Below are 16,100 nucleotides of genomic sequence, written 5' to 3' on the forward strand. Positions count from 1 at the left end.
TGTTCTAAGTGCTTTTCACATCTGACATTAATCTATGGACGGCTGAGTGACATGGGAAATTGAGGTCCTAAGGAAAATAGCTTGCTCAAGGTCACAGAGCCAGTGGGTGGTGAAACTGGGATTTGAACCCAGATAGAGTGGTTCTAAGCTTGTGAGCTCAAGTCCCTTTACCTTCTCTCTCCCACATTATAGGATTTCTCAGTTTGAGATCATCTTTGAAGCCTTGCTCTTTGGGAACTGCCTCTTCCGAACACTCATATTGAGTGATAAGGTTCTGTGTTCTCTTTTTGAGACATTTATTTTGGAGCAGAGCTACAAGTAAGGGACTGCTAACTCTGCCAATTTTCTGTTACAGCTGGTTAGTTCAAGGGTGGAGCAAGATCATGCAAGAGGTTTCTTTTTGCTCATCCCTGGGCTACACCAGAGACTTTCAACTGCAGAAGCACTTTAATAACAGTAGAGATTATTTATTAAGTGTCTGTTTTGTTGATACTGTGCTAAGTGCATTAAATATATTATATTGGTTAAAATCTCACAATGCTGTAAATTAAGTGGTATTATTCCCATTACACAGATGGAAAAATTGAGGTTCAGTTATGGATAAGTTATTTAAATCTCTGAGCCTTAGTTTCCCCATGTGGACATTATAATAGTCCTATCTTTTAGGGTCACTACAAAGATTAAATGAGTTAACACATGTTAAGGATTCAGAGCAATGTTTGGCACTCAGTAGTGTTACCTGTTATTGTTGCTGTTATTATTAGAACATAGTAGTAATTGTAGAGGTGAAATGCTCACTTTTTATGAGTATTTGTGAATTAGAAATAAGCACATGAGTATTCAACATAGTGCCTAGGTGTTAATAGATGGAACTTATGATTATTTATAGGAAGAAACTGTGTAAAGCTCTGTTCCTTTTAATTTAAAAATATCTCCACTGGTGATGGTTTTAAAATTAAACATTAAAATGTTAAAAGTCAATCTCTTGGTTTTGTTTGTTTTTGTTTGTTTTGGGTAAAATTGCTCGCTGCAAAAACAGCCCCAGATATTCCTGTTTACTGTAAATTAGGTAGATTGGATAGGGTTGGCACTAGAGGATAGGTATGCTTGACATAGTAAATGATTTACAAGGTGGATCGTACAGCCATAAAGGCAGTAACTTAGAAATATGCACAGGAGAGTAAAATAATTTGCTCATTTATGTTAAATTTCAGTGATAACCTAATTGTAAAAAAGTTATATTTTACATATATACTCTATTATATACCATATATCACTATGCATATTTTTTGTATATACTTATTTCTCTGTGGGGTTGTGTCCAGAACTGTGAGTATTCTATGATAATGGCAATTTAAAGTATTTGTTCAATGTTAAGATTGACTATATATACATGATTTTTCTTTTAAGGACTGACCTTAGGACTTAACCCCTGCCTTAAGCTGCAGCTCAACTCTATAATGAAATGCAGAAAAGGAACATTTTTCCCACCTCCATAAATTGAACAACCGATAATTAATTAACCTTTTCATTTCTTTTTTAGCTCGCTAATCTATGTGTTAGTAGAAACTAAAGCAATGCTATACAATTCAAATTTTTTTTGTGACAGTGACATCTGGTGGTTCCTTTTTAATTCTCATGATTTCTCTGTGCTTGGCTGGTTGTTGGAAATTCCAAAGAATCCTTGTGTGAACTGCTTTGCTTGGCATTTAACACTAGCTAGCTATTGAGAATCAAGTTAGTCCCACTGATGTGGCTTGAACTTTGAAAACCTCAGTGCTCCATTTGGATGCAGCCCGTCTCTGAAGGGAACACCAGCCTTCCTTGGATGAATGAACATTTTAGAATTTGTGATGGGCAAACACTGTCTTGGGAAGGATTTCTCTTTAATTCAGAGAACTTAGGATTTTGAATAAGGGATGGTATCTGTGCCAACCTCTCTGCTTTACTCATGAGGAGGCTGGAGCCCTGAGAAGTAGAGTGTGTTGGCCAAGGTCTCACTGTGTCTTCCAATGTCTCACTATGTTGGGCAATGTCTCACTGTGTTGGCCAAGGTCTCACCATGTTGGCCAAGGTCACCTGCTCCTTGGTGAGCAGAGGTTCCATAACTTATGGGTTTTGTGCTACCAGGGAGCAGTGTGGCATTGGGCTCTGTGCTCATAAATTACGTTGTTGTTGTTGTTGTTTTTAGACGGAGTTTCTTGTTGCTCGGGCTGGAGTGCAATGGTGCTATCTTGGCTCACTGCAACCACTGCCTCCTGGGTTCAAGCGATTCTCCTGTCTCAGCCTCCCAAGTAGCTGGGATTACAGGCATGCGCCACCATGCCCAACTAATTTTGTATTTTTAGTAGACGTGGGATTTCTCCATGTTGGTCAGGCTGGTCTTGAACTCCCTACCTCAGGTGGTCCACCCGCCTCTGCCTCCCAAAGTGCTGGGATTTCAGGCATGAGCCACTGCGCCCGGCCCATAAATTATGTTTTTTTATACTGGGCAACCCACTAGTAAGAAAGGTCGGGAGTGAAAGGCTAGAGGGCAAAGGCTAGAGGGCAAAGACAGTTAACATTTTTCACTACCTATTTGCTGTAAATATCCCACACCCGGCTTTTCTCTCATCCAAAAGAGGCTCAGCATCTTTGACGTGAAAAAGAGTTGTTGAGGAAGTATAGTTAGGGATCCCAGCCCCGTCTCCTGAGTCTACTGGTTGGTCCCATATCTGAGAATTTAATATCCTGTGAAGTTGTATTTGTTGAGCCTGTTTTAAGTCAGACCTGTTCTATGTGTTATCTCACATCCTTACAATCCCAGTGGGCGGTTGGAATCTTTATTGTACACAACAGGAAGTAGAGGATTGAAAGGCTGGACTCACCTAGGGTCGGAGGTGGAGCCAGGATTCAGTCCTAGACAGGTCTAACCTCCAAGCCTAAATTTATGCTTTCGGCTCTACTACACAGGCTGTGTAATTAAAATCACCTGTGTATTTATTTATAGTGTGTAGTACTTAGGGAGTGGAGGCAGATTTGCTTCCTAGACACTTGAGCACATGACATGGACTTTGTATTGTGACTATGTGGACACATCCAGGAGTATTTTGTGCTTGTGAGACAAGGGAGGGCTCATGTCATCAAGTCATGACTGCCCTGATGGGCACTGGCTCTGTGCCAGGCACTTTCCCCTCTGATCTCCTTTGGTCCTCCCAGCAGCTTCCTAGGGTAGGTACTATGGGCATCTCCAATTTACAGAAGATAACTCCAGAGTGGAAGGGGGAAAGGATTTTCTATAGGGATACTAAGGAAGAAAAAGGAGGAGAGAATGGGTGAACAGCAGGCCTGAAGTACACTCGTGTTGTATCTGGCCCTCCCATGCTGAAGTTGATAAACCACATGGTGAGCCAGGCAGGTGCACTTAACCCACTCCTTTCTTCAAGTTCATGATAACCCTGCTGCCAAATCCAAAGGACCTTTATAGGCTAAGTAAGATGTCCTACTAATAACCTCTTAAATTTCTTAAATTTTTCCACATAGTGACAGTTGAAATCAAGGCACAGGGCCCTTTATACCAGCAAACTACCTACTCCCAGAGGGGACTTTCGTTAGACAGTCATGGTTCCATGGTATTTATATATCAGCATTTGTTTCTTACAAATGTGACATTGAAAATGCTCCTGTATTCCTGAGGTCTTTTTAAATTTTTTCAAAAAAAGATCTTAAAGGCATTGTGTGTAGATCACTTTTAGGCTGCTTTATTACTAGCACTTTGTAAACAGTGTGAGTGAAGATAGACTATGTTTCCGTTTCTCCTCTGCTCCTTTAATCCATAATAGTGAGCTCTGTGGGCATTATTGTTCTTTCAACTGTAGACAACATGACTGTAGTAAACTCTTTTCTACCTTGGGGCCTTACCTTATACATTTCCCCCTGCGTAATTCCTTCCCCACCAAGCTCCTTATGTCCTCCCTTCCTCTATCTCCTGATGAAGTGAGGTCCCTTTACTTGGTGGTTTCATAATGGGTGTATTCTCCTTCTCCCAGGAGACTTCCTTAAAGCAAGGACTCTTTTGTTGCAGTTTCACTAGCGCTTGGCATATCGATGCTGGTAGTTCCTAAATGCATAGAAAGTAATCTTTCCCATTAAAATGCCCGTTACTCCATATCCCCAGTTTCTACTATTAGATCTGTGATTTTTTGGTAAAAATGAAGCTTTAAAAAACATAGAACCTTACTTCATCAATCCTAAGGCCTAGAGAAACAAAGCAATACAAAAGAACACAGAACTGTCTGGGAGTGGTGGCTCATGCCTGTAATCCCAGCACTTAGGGAGGCCGAGGCGGGCAGATCACCTGCGGTCAGGAGTTCAAGACCAGCCTTACCAACCTGGAGAAACCCCGTCTCTACTAAAAATACAAAATTAGCTGGGTGTAGTGGTGCATGCCTGTAATCTCAGCTACTTGGGAGGCTGAGGCAGGAGAATCGCTTGAACCGGAGGGGCAGAGGTTGCAGTGAGCCAAAATCGCACCATTGCACTCCAGCCTGGGCAACAAGAGTGAAACTCCATCTCAGGAAAAAAAAAAAGAACAGAATTTATGTGGGATTATATGAGAGCACTTATCTGGCACAAGAGCAACAAGGGAACTATATTAATCCTACACCTGGAGAATATGGAAAATTATTTTTTAATCTCAACTGATGAATGTTTAAAAATTTCTAAAGCATGAGCTTTATGTTTTGGCAGATGATTTTACTGTTGTTTTGCTATTATTATTTTTTTATCCCTATTTCTGAAAAAATATTTGAAAACCTCCAGTTTTTCTAAGTCTTAAAAAAATCTAAAAAAATTATTGCCTGGAATTTGACAAACCTGGACAAATTAAGAAGATAAACTTAGTGTTAGTTTTTTTTTTTCTCGTTTTGGTCTGCCATATTTGAGAATTATTGTCATAGTGCGATACTTGAAATTTGAGAAGGTCATGTTTTGTTCCCTGCAAGGACCAACAACAGTCGTTACAGGTGGGGACTTGGAATGTGAGTGTGTCTAATGTGTGGGCCCCTATTGCTTTCTTTCCCTTTGATTAAGAGTTCTGTAGGTCAGTTAAGGTTTCACAAAGGACTTGCTTTGATGCTAATCCTTTAAGGAGGGTATGAGGGGTGCTTGTCCCCTGCAAACCCAGTTATGGGGGAGCTGAAGCTGATTATTACATTTGCCATCAAAGAACATTGATGCTCTTTTATGCAATATGAAACTTAAAAAAATGTGGCACTGCAGATAAGATGCGACTAGTTGGTAGTCCTTGGGATTTAGTTGGAGAGTTTAAATGCTGTAGAAGGCCATGGACTACTTTTTGAACTTGACAAATAGATTACAGAGAATTGGATGATAAATGTGAGCAGAATGAAAAATTATTCCTGACAGATGAGCTCAGGGTACATATATATTTTTAAAATGATTTTTGCACAATAATAAAGGTGTATTTTAAATTAATTCTGACTTAGAAAAATCAATACTTTATTCAAGTTTTAATAGGGAGTGATGTGACTTGAGTTTATGCATTTCTCATATGATTCCTTTAACTAGCAATGTGCTGTTTCTCTTTATGAGAGAAATTCAGTATTTGAGGAATCCTCCAGGTGTGTCAGTCACTATGATAATGCTTCTGATGTCAGTCCGGTTTCCCATTTTGGACATCTTGATTTACAGGAGTGGATGCCATGCAGACACGTGTTTGTATTCCATAGAACCTAATACCCATGGCTCTTAATCCCTGCCTCAGTCCTGGGGGGAAGTTGGGGCATCCTCTTCATGTCTTATCTCCATGGGAATGGTCCAGATGTGCCCCAAAAGAATTCATGACTTGCCAGAGTTCTCAACAGTTGTAGCGTTCTTTGAGTCCATGATACCAAACACACAGCTTCATTGGTCAGTGGAATGGAATGTTGGGTGGGAAAGCTCCAGTGAGAAGGGGCCTGGTTGTGTGGGGGTGGGCAGGTGGTCCTCCTCATTGAGGAGGATGGTATCTGCAAGCCCTCTCAAACCTTGTCATCTTTGCTAAAGTGCAGTGGTTAAATGAGAGCGTGGTAGAATCTGTTCTTAGGCCTGTGAAGTCATCCCTATGAGAAAGATGGTAAAATGGAGGACAGGGCTGAGGCTGAGGAGCAGGAACGCGGAGGAGGAGGGAGGAATGCGGAGGAGGAGGGAGGAACGGAGTTCTAGAGAAGCGATATGGCTTTGTGGATTTACAGTACCTGGCGTTATTTTTTGTCATGTTACTTCCTACTTCCTTTTCCTTCTTGCAGTAATATTTGTCATGTATTCCTTTCCAAACCACAAAGTGAATTAAAAATCAGATAGGGAGGCCTGAAAAATTTGTAAATCTATTTGGTCTCTTTGGCAGTTAATGGAGAGTGTTGACATTACTACTGTTAATAGCATATTTGTCATCTTTACTCTTTGTTCTCTAGAGATAAAAATAATGTAAACACTTTTGTCATTAATATCTTCATTAAGATTCTTAAATGAACATCAGGAACCTGCTCTTTCACTCAAATGTTCATGCATGCATTTTTGCTACTCAGAATATGACAAAGTTAGCGAGTTAAGATGGAAATTGTTTGGAAAAGCCTTAGTAGGTGATGCAGCTTTCCTCAGTCTGTGTCAGTTCTATGATCAGGATGGCAGTTTCTATGATCTGGAGGCAGAGGTAGGGTTCAGGCTGATCTCCCAGGAGGCAGCAGGCCCTGGGTGCTGGCCTTATGTCTGTCAGCTCACCTAGGGAATCCTTCAACTAACAGGTGAGCCCATTTTTTAATGTGCAAAATGAAACTGCTCAAGGTGAGGACCTTCCACCTCTAGACAAGGGTGCCTAGCCAGTCAGTTAGCTAACCATGATTTGCTAAGAGTCCATGAAGTACAGAGTACTGTGCTGGGCTAGAAAGCAGATTCATAAAGAGTAGAATGGTGCTTGACTCCAACTAGAGAGTCAAGATAGGCTCTTGAACAAGTTAGATACTGTTTGGAGGCAGTGTATGATTTGGGAGCCAGGTGTGGTTCAATGAAAACATCTGTTACACCAGGCCCTACAGTAGTAGCACTTCAAGGTTGGCCCTGGTATGGGAGTAGGGCAGGCAAATGCAGCTGCCTTTAAGGAGGGAACTAAACACCGAGGCTTTCCTGTAACACATTGTATTTGTTGGCAGCGTGAGCTCTCCTGTTTTACTTTACTTACGTTGGAAGGAGTCTGGATGCTCCTCTGACTGTGCGTGTTGTAAACTGGAGGGCACACGGTGAGCCTACCAGTACTGGGGAGCTAAGGGAAACCAACACTGGAGGAGCACTAGGAAATTCTTGGTGAGAATGGAGAAGCAAAGAGACTTTGGTGGAAACATCTAGTTCTGCTACATGAAGAATACATGCGTGTCTACCGAGGGCCAGGTGGGAGACTGTGGAATAGCTGTCAGTGCCAAACCTAAGGGCCCTGATGGGAATCTCACACAAGGAAAAGGAGCTTCCTGAGGCAGCAACAGAAAAGGGATAGAATTTGAACTGAGTGTGGGGACCAAGACAGACAGGAGGAAAAGGAAGCACTGGTCTGTCCACAGGGATATGGAACAGAGGCATGGGCAGTCTCTGCCTTTTGGTGTTTCATCCTCCACGTGGATCCCACATCACTTTTCCCAAGGATGCAGGAAACTGTATTTGCTTGTACCCAGGGAGAGAGCGGTTGGCGATCTCCATGTCCAAGTATAATTTCCCAGAATTGGAAATAAGATATAAATGAACATGTCAAAATTTTATTTCATCCACCAATTAGGAAACCAGTGAAATGGTAAATTGATCCAAACGGTATTTGAGGAACTCGTATTTATAGGCTTCAGGAAGAATGTTAGATTAAGATTGCTAGGTTATACATAAAGCTGGGTAATACCTTAAAGCAGGGGTCCCCAGTGCCTGGGCTGTGGACTGGTACTGGTCTGTAGCCTGTTAGGAACCAGGCTGCACAGCAGGAGGTGAGTGGTGAGCAGGCGAGCATCACCACAGCTCCGCCCTGTGTTAGATCAGTGGTGGCATGAGATTCTCAGGAGTGCTAACCCTATTGTGAAATGTACGTGCAAGGGATCTAAGTTGCGCACTCCTTATGAGAATCTAATGTCTGATGATCTGAGATGGAACAGTTTCATCCTGAAATCATCTCCTCACTGTCCCCCATCATCTGTGGAAAAACTGTCTCCCACGAAACCAGTCCCTGGTGCCAAAAAGGTTGGGAACTGCTGTCTCACAGAGCAGCAAAATCATAATCTTTGAGGTAATCTTTTACGCCACTAAAAATCCTGTAAGTCAACATGTAACTTCACAGTGTGCGGACTCCAATCAGACAGCAGATGGCAAAATTAAACACAAGTACACTCTTCTGGAGAGTTAAATAATCCTTGGGAGGCTTGTGAAACAATGCTATCATATTACATTGAGAGGATATGGCACCCCTTCATCTCCCACTCCCTCCCCATCCTGCCCAACTATCTAATTTCCAAGTTTTAGATTGTATTAACATTAATAAAATGCTTTGGCATTAAACCTGAGATTGAACCCCAGTTTCTTCACTTACCAGCTGTGTAATGTTGGGCAAGTAATTAAACTACAACTGGCTTAACTTGCTGTATGTTGGGAGGAAAACATGAGATAGCTTTTGTAAGGCTGTAAGGTGCCTGGCACATGATAGGTACTCAGTAAATCTTAGTTCTTCTCTTCACCTTTCCTCTTTTTAAAATTAAGACACTTCCACCTTTTGTCTGGCCTTTATAGACCACATATGCTTTATTTAGAAAACTCTCTGTCTGTGATTACTGTTTCAACAAAATGGAGAGTTTCGATATTCTTGAAATCGTGTTTTTTTTTAAATAAAAAAGTTATTAGATACAGGGTCTTACTATACTGTCCATGCTGAATTCAAGTCATCCTTCTACCTCAGCCTTCCGAGTAGCTGGGACTACAGGTGTGCGCCACCTGGCTTGATATTCTTTTTTTTTCTTTTTTTGATGGAGGGGTGGGAATACTTCTTGTTTAGATGAAAATATTAGTCTTATCTTCTTTACACGGAGGGTTGGCTTCCCAAGTTATCCTTTGCATTGCTCACTCAGTAAGTATTTTAGTGTCCATGTTGAGGTTTGTGAGGAGGAGGAGAAGGCACAGAAGGCTTCCAGGAGTAGGCTGTCCATGTACCCTATTGTTGTTAAAGGTAAGTGCAGAGGGAGTCTGCAGAGCTGCCAGAGGGACTGTGAGCTGGGCTTATCATAGTGAGATTTGGGTTCCTGGAGAATACGTTTTCCTCCCCTCTCTGTAACTACTCACATGATAACCTGTGTGCTGGCCCTTGATTTTACCTCCCTTATGGAGTATGATATTAATGTAGATTAATAGGTCAGGGTCCCAAATTCAAACTCAGTTCTGCCACTGTTTACAATTTTTTTTTTTTTCCTTGAGACGGAGTCTTGCTCTGTTGCCCAGGCTGGAGTGCAGTGGTGCAATCTTGACTCACTGCAAGCTCCGCCTCCTGAGTTCAAGTAATTCTTGTGCCTCAGCCTCCTCAAGTAGCTGGGATTACAGACATGCACCACCATGCCTGGCTAATTTTTGTATTTTTAGTGGGAATGGGGTTTCACCATGTTGGCCAGGCTGGTCTCAAACTCCTGACCTCAGGTGATCCACCGGCCTTGGCCTCCCAAAGTGTTGGGATTACAGGTGTAAGCCACCAGGCCCAGTCAGTTCTTCTTTTTTTTTTTGGAGATGGAGTCTCACTCTGTCACCCAGGCTGGAGTGCAATGGCACGATCTCAGCTCACTGCAACGTCCGCCTCCCAGGTTCAAGCAATTATCCTGCCTCAGCCTCCCAAGTAGCTGGGATTACAGGTGCATGCCACCACGCCTGGCTAATTTTTTTGTATTTTTTAGTAGAGACAGGGGTTCACCATGTGGGCCAGGCTGGTCTCAAACTCCTGACCTTGTGATCCACCCGCCTCGGCCTCCCAAAGTGCTGGGATTACAGGCGTGAGCCACCGCGCCTGGCCAGGTTCTTCTTTTTAGTATTTACACTTTTTTTCTGCCTCACTGCAGAATCCAGTAGGGTCTAAACCTTGTTCAGTATTAATGGCCACACAAGGGAAAAGATCCCTAGCCCCCTTTCCTCATTTCTGTGCATAACTCTAAATGAGGTGTGATATGGTAAGTCCCTTGGCAGTCCAGGTTCCATTCATTCATTCATTCATTAGGCAACAAGTATTTATTGAGCAAACCCTGGTGCGAAGCCCTGGTGTTTTTTCTGTGTATGTAAGAGCCTGCTCTGATGGAGACAGAGGGTGACCAAGTAAACAAGGAAGATTATTAGAGATTATGATAAGTGCTATGAATGAAACAAATGAAATGATGAGGAACTGTAAGTAAGCTGCTATTCCTGGTAATTTTAATTAGGGTGATCAGAGATGTTCTTGAGGAGGTGGCTTTCTAAGCTGAAAATCAAAGGATGAGAATGCGTCAGCCATGGGAATAATTGAGCAAAGGACATTATGAGAAAGGGGACAGTGCAGAGAGCTGTAGGATGTTTGACTTGTCCAAGGAACGGAAAGAAAGACCTGTGGCTGGAGTCGAGTGAGTAAGGGGATGTGGTCAGAGGCTGGCGGGGCTCTTTTAGGGCTCTGTAGATAGGGAGAATGAGTTTGGGATTTTTCTAAGTGCAATGGAAAGCTCTTGAAGAGGTCTAGAAAACTGGAATGGTGTATGCTTATTCAAAAACATGAAGTAAAAGAATGATATGGTTGTCATGTGAAGAATTGAATGGAGGGTGTCAAGCACAGGAGTAGGGAGACCAGTGAGGTGGCCCTTTGGGGGTCTCGTGGCTTGGGCTATGGTAAGAGTGGTAGGGATGTCAGAGAAGGATGCTTGGAAGATTAAGCTGGGTTGTGGTGGACCCCAGGTACCTGGATGAGGAGCTTAGGTTTGGTTTTTGCAGCTATGAGGGAGCTGTTGTGAATGTGTGAGTTTTTGAGTGAGTGCATGTGTATTTGTATATGTGACTGTGAGATTGTGTGTGAGTCACTGTGTCTGAGTGTGGAGTGCGCGTGTGGACTTCTGAGTGCATATGACTGTGTGCGTTTCTCTCCTGTTGCAGCTGTGATCAGGCCAGTGGCATGAAGCAAAGGGCTATCCTGTGTGGCACAGAGTAAACTGGGGGGAAGGCCGGTGGCAGGGAGACGAGCTGAGAGGGTGGTGCAATATGTGAAATGAAGGCCCAGAGGATGCTCACTTGGCTAGCCATGGAGAAAGAAAAGACTACATCGGGCAAGTCCTCTTATTTATTTTACTCTATAGTTGAGATGAATGAGATTTAGGAGTGAAAGGTAACTTCATAAAAGACGTCATAGTCTCTTTAAATTAGGCCAGTTTGATCACTTGCTGAGTATTTTACCAGCTTTATTTAAAAAAAAATTAAACCTCACTGAAATTCATGTGCTTGATTTCTGTAAACAGAATTCCGTAAGCGTTAAGTTGATTGATTCTACTACCTGCTATACCTTCCTGCCAGGACCACTCTCCCCAATGTGTGTATTCATTTTCTCTTTTAGAATTCTTGAGAAACCCATTTAGAATTCTTGAGAAACTCATTGTATTTTTTATTTCCCCCAGGACGTTTTCGAAGATGCCTTGGAAACCATCTCAATGTAAGTAATAACATAATAAAAAGTATGTAGTAAAGAAAAATTGATGGTTGTCTTACATAAAAAGTAAATATTTCATTCTCATTTTTTGGAGAGTACTGCAATGGCTATTTTCAGAAAAAAAAGTCACTTTTCTATAATTAAAGAGGATGTGATTATATTTAAGGAAGGATCTATCTAATAATACTTTCAGATACATTTCTGAGTATTATTTCTTGTAACAAAATAAAATATTTCTCAACAAATTATTTGTTTATAGCTAACTCTTTTAATAGTTGTTCATATTTATGTCAGTCTCATTTTGTAGATTTTTGTGTTTGGTTTGCACTTAATTTTATTAAAAGCATTCACTGTAAGCCTATATATTTTGTAATAATTCTAAATTGCTAAATCATATTAGATCAAGTGGAATATTACAATTTACTTACCTGCTTCTCCATTGTTAGACATTTAGGTTGTCACTGGCTTAAAAATGTAAAACTAAGTTTTACATGTGTATAGCTTTGTTATATTTTGAATTATTTCTAAAGGTTAACATAACAAATGTAGGATTACTGAATTAAAAGGGATGAATATGTGTATTGTTCTTTGTATATCTCTAATTGCCTTCCTGTATTAGTTAACTTCAGCTGCTATAACAAAACACAATAGCCTGGGTGGCTTAACCAACAATAATTTATTTTCTCACAATTTTGGAGGCTAGAAGTCTGAGTTAAGGGTGCCAGCATGGTTGGGATTCTGGTAGGGGCTCTCCTCTTGGCTTGCAGACTGCCTCCTTCTTCTTGTGTTCTTACATGGCTGAGAGAGTGAGAGCAAAAGCTCTCTGGTGTCCTTTCTTTTTTTTTTTTTTTTTGAGATGGAGTCTTGCTCTGTTGCCCAGGCTGGAGTGCAGTGGCGCGATCTCGGCTCACTGCAGGCTCCGCCTCCCAGGTTCACGCCATTCTCCTGCCTCAGCCTCCCGAGTAGCTGGGATTACAGGCTCCCGCCACCACGCCCGGCTATTTTTTTTTTTTTATTTTTAGTAGAGACAGGGTTTCACCGTGTTAGCCAGGATGGTCTCGATCTCCTGACCTTGTGATCTACCCCTCTCGTCCTCCCAAAGTGCTGGGATTACAGGCGTGAGCCACTGCGCCCTGCCTGATGTCCTTTCTTATAAGGGTGTTAATCCTATCCTGAGGACCCCACTCTCCTGACCTCATTTAAATCTGATTGTTTCCCAAAGGCTCCATATTTAAATTCCATCACATTGGGGGTTTGGGCTTGAACTTGTGCATGTACATGTGGGGGTAGAGGGGCACCGTTTGTTTTACAGTACTTCCACAAGAGTATTATCAATTTACTTGGCTCCCAATACTATATAAGTAAAGTGGCTTAAACTGTCACATTATCATCACTGGGTATTATTTCAAAAACAATTTTGCAACTTAAATGATACCTACTTTAGTATTTTTAAAAATTATTTTAAAAATACATTGCATCTTTTGTATGACTTCTAGTTTTCTTTTGTCTCTTAGCTTTTTTCAGAGTGTTTCTCTTAACATACTTATGGACTTTAAATTATATATACCCTAATCTTTTGTCATATTTGCTATAGATATTTCCTCCAGACTGCAATTTTTCTTTATTTTAGAATTATACATTTTTATTTTGTCCAAAAGTTTAATGTTTATATGATTTTTTTTTTAAAAAACTTAATTGTGGTTGTGATTAACCTATCAATTAGGAGCAGTTTCAGACTTACAGAATTATTGAGGAGGTAGTACAGAGTGTTCCTGTGTACCCCACCCAGGTTTTCTCTATTATTAATTTCTTAAGTTAGCATGGTACATTTGTCACAATTAATGATCAATATGGATATATTATTGTTAACTACAGTTCATACATTATCCAGATTTATTTAGTTTTTACCTAGTGTCCTTTTTCTGCCTCAGCATCCCACCCAAGATACCACTTTACATTTAGTTGTCACGTCCCCTTAGGCTCCTCTTGGCTGTGACAGTCTCTCAGACTCTCGTTTTTGGTGACCTTGACAGTTTTGAGGAGTACTGTCAGTTATTTTGTAGAATGGCCCTCAATTGAGATTGGTCTGTTTTTTCCCCCTCATGATTTGACTGTGGTCATGTGTTTTTGGGAAGAAGACCCCAGCTGGAAAGGGCCATTCTTATCAAAGATCCATGATATCAATGTGACTTAGCACTACCGATGTTGAACTTGGTCACATGGCATGGGTAGTGTTTGTCAGGTTTTTCCACTGTGAAGATGCCCTTTTTCCCCTCCTCCCTTTTTGTACAGTACTCTTTGGAAGATAATCTGTTTATGTGATTTTTAAGAAATCACTCCTATGGTGGGCAAGTGATCGCCATTCAGAAATCTTATAATCATTCAACCCTGCTCCTCCCTTGGTGTTGGCAGGATTTGAGCTTGGGCTATATAGTAGGTGATCGCAGTCCAGGGGATGGAAAAGGATCAGGCCGTGGGGCTGGTGATTGGAGTTCACCAGAGGAGACACTGCTTTTCCCAGCGGGAGCTAGCATGCCACACACACCAGAGAGGGGTGCAGACCTCACAGAGGAGGACGGGTCTCGCTGACCAATGGGAGCAGTGTGACCCGTGAGCAGTGCACATTGATGCTTGTGCTTCTCTGAGCTCCCACTGGCTTCAGTTGGCTGGTAGTGGCTTTACCTTTGGGACCTCAGGAAGGCATTGCAAGCAGTTTTTAACGTCTATTAGTTTTTAAAAAAATCAAACCATAGAAATAAACAAAAGCCCTAAATTCAACCCAGCTGAAGTTAATTTAGATTCCTATCTCACACCAGCCCTAAAATTGCTAGCCCACTATTCCAGCACCATTTGTTAGGTCCATGAGGGAAACAATTTATATTTGATACCTCCTTTGTCAAATAAGTTCATTAAAATAATAACACACTGTTTTGGGGCTTTCCATTCAGTTCCTTTGATCTAGATGCCTGTGTTTGCACAAAAACAACTCTTTTGTTCAACCGAGTTAGATGGTTTAATATTAGCATTGTCTGGTTCTCAGAACATCATCCGAAATGACTCCTGTGATGGAGATGCTTTTGATTCGTGACTATCAGAAACCCCTTTGTGTACTTTTTGTTTTTGCTTTAAAATAAATTTTATTGTGTATATATAAGGTATACAACATGATGTTATAAGATACATATATAGTAAAATTGTTACTATAGAAGAACAAATGACGATATCTATCATCTCACATAATTATCCTTTTTTTTTTTTTTTTTTTTTTAGACAGAGTCTCTCTCTGTCGTCCAGGCTGGAGTGCAATGGTGTGATCTCAGCTCACTGCAACCTCTGCCTCCTGAGTTCAAGCAATTCTCCTGCCTCAGCCTCCCAAGGAGCTGGGATTACAGGCACCTGCCAACTACATCCAGCTAATTTTTGTATTTTTAGTAGAGACAAGGTTTCACTATGTTGGCCAGGCTGATCTCAAACTCCTGACCTCAGGTGATCCACCTGCCTTGGCCTCCCCCAAAGTGCTGGGATTACAGGCGTGAGCCACTGCGCCTGACCTAGTTACCCATTTTTTTTCTCCTGTGGTAAGGAGGAAAAATCTAATTTAATTTAGCAAAAATCCTGAATACAGTGTACTATTTCTTATTAACTATAATCCTCATGTTGTACATTAGATTTTTTAGCTTGTTCATCTTTCATATTTGCTAGAGAAACCCCTTCATGTACTTTTAAAGTGGGGAATTCGAGAAGCATTGTCTTGGTGTCTTTTATTCTACTGTCAACTCTGTTATAGTTTTTCTCATCCTGAAGACTGTAGCTCCTTAACACTGCCTCAGTTTCTAATGACCACACATTCTCCCTTCATTGCCTCCAGAACTTCTCTGTGGCTGTATTTATCTGCCAGCAGTTTCTTCCTCTTATCTAATTTTAACTTCCCTGTCCTGCTCAGTTTAACAAATCCAAAGCTTTCCCCATTTTAGAATTTATCTTGCTCTTTTAGGTTTCTGGTGTGCATTATTTCTCGTGTTCTTTAGACTGTCGCTTAAACGTTTGTGTGTCCTTTTCAATGTTGCTGAATTGTTCCACTCCTCTCACCTTGGTTATAGCAACACATTATAGGAACGCTTCTCCTAACAGAGAGAGATAGAGCCCAAAACCAGAAGGGGTAGCCAGATTAGGTGCTGGAGTCCATACACGAAGAATCTTGTAGCAGAGGCCTCCATTCAGAGTCTGCAGTTGATTTTGATCTGATTTTAATAAACTTTGCCTTTTGGTCTTGTGCGTACTTTTGCCTTACAGCGTTCTGAGAGGTATTGTAAGGGGGGTAGTTTCCGAAGCAGAGCTTGTTGGTGATGACAAAAAATGGCAGTGAGAGAGCAAGGAAAATATTACACACAGCCATAAAACTCCA

The 16,100-nt window shown here is 41.4% G+C and overlaps 1 protein-coding gene across 3 annotated transcripts in view; it reads left to right on the top strand.

The window, feature by feature from the left end:
• The window catches only part of TTC39B (tetratricopeptide repeat domain 39B), a 137,215-nt gene that overhangs the window by 25,779 nt on the left and 95,336 nt on the right, over positions 1-16,100 (top strand). For 2 of the 3 annotated variants that reach the window (XM_024252637.3, XM_054519844.2), the window contains exon 2: positions 11,664-11,698. The exons of the other annotated variant lie outside the window; for it this stretch is intronic. In XM_024252637.3, coding sequence (XP_024108405.3) covers positions 11,664-11,698 — 35 coding nt within the window. The remainder of the gene's footprint in view (positions 1-11,663; positions 11,699-16,100) is intronic. 3 annotated transcript variants of the gene reach the window in all.

Source organism: Pongo abelii, chromosome 13 (genome assembly GCF_028885655.2).
Source record: "Pongo abelii isolate AG06213 chromosome 13, NHGRI_mPonAbe1-v2.0_pri, whole genome shotgun sequence".
Taxonomy (NCBI): domain Eukaryota; kingdom Metazoa; phylum Chordata; class Mammalia; order Primates; family Hominidae; genus Pongo; species Pongo abelii.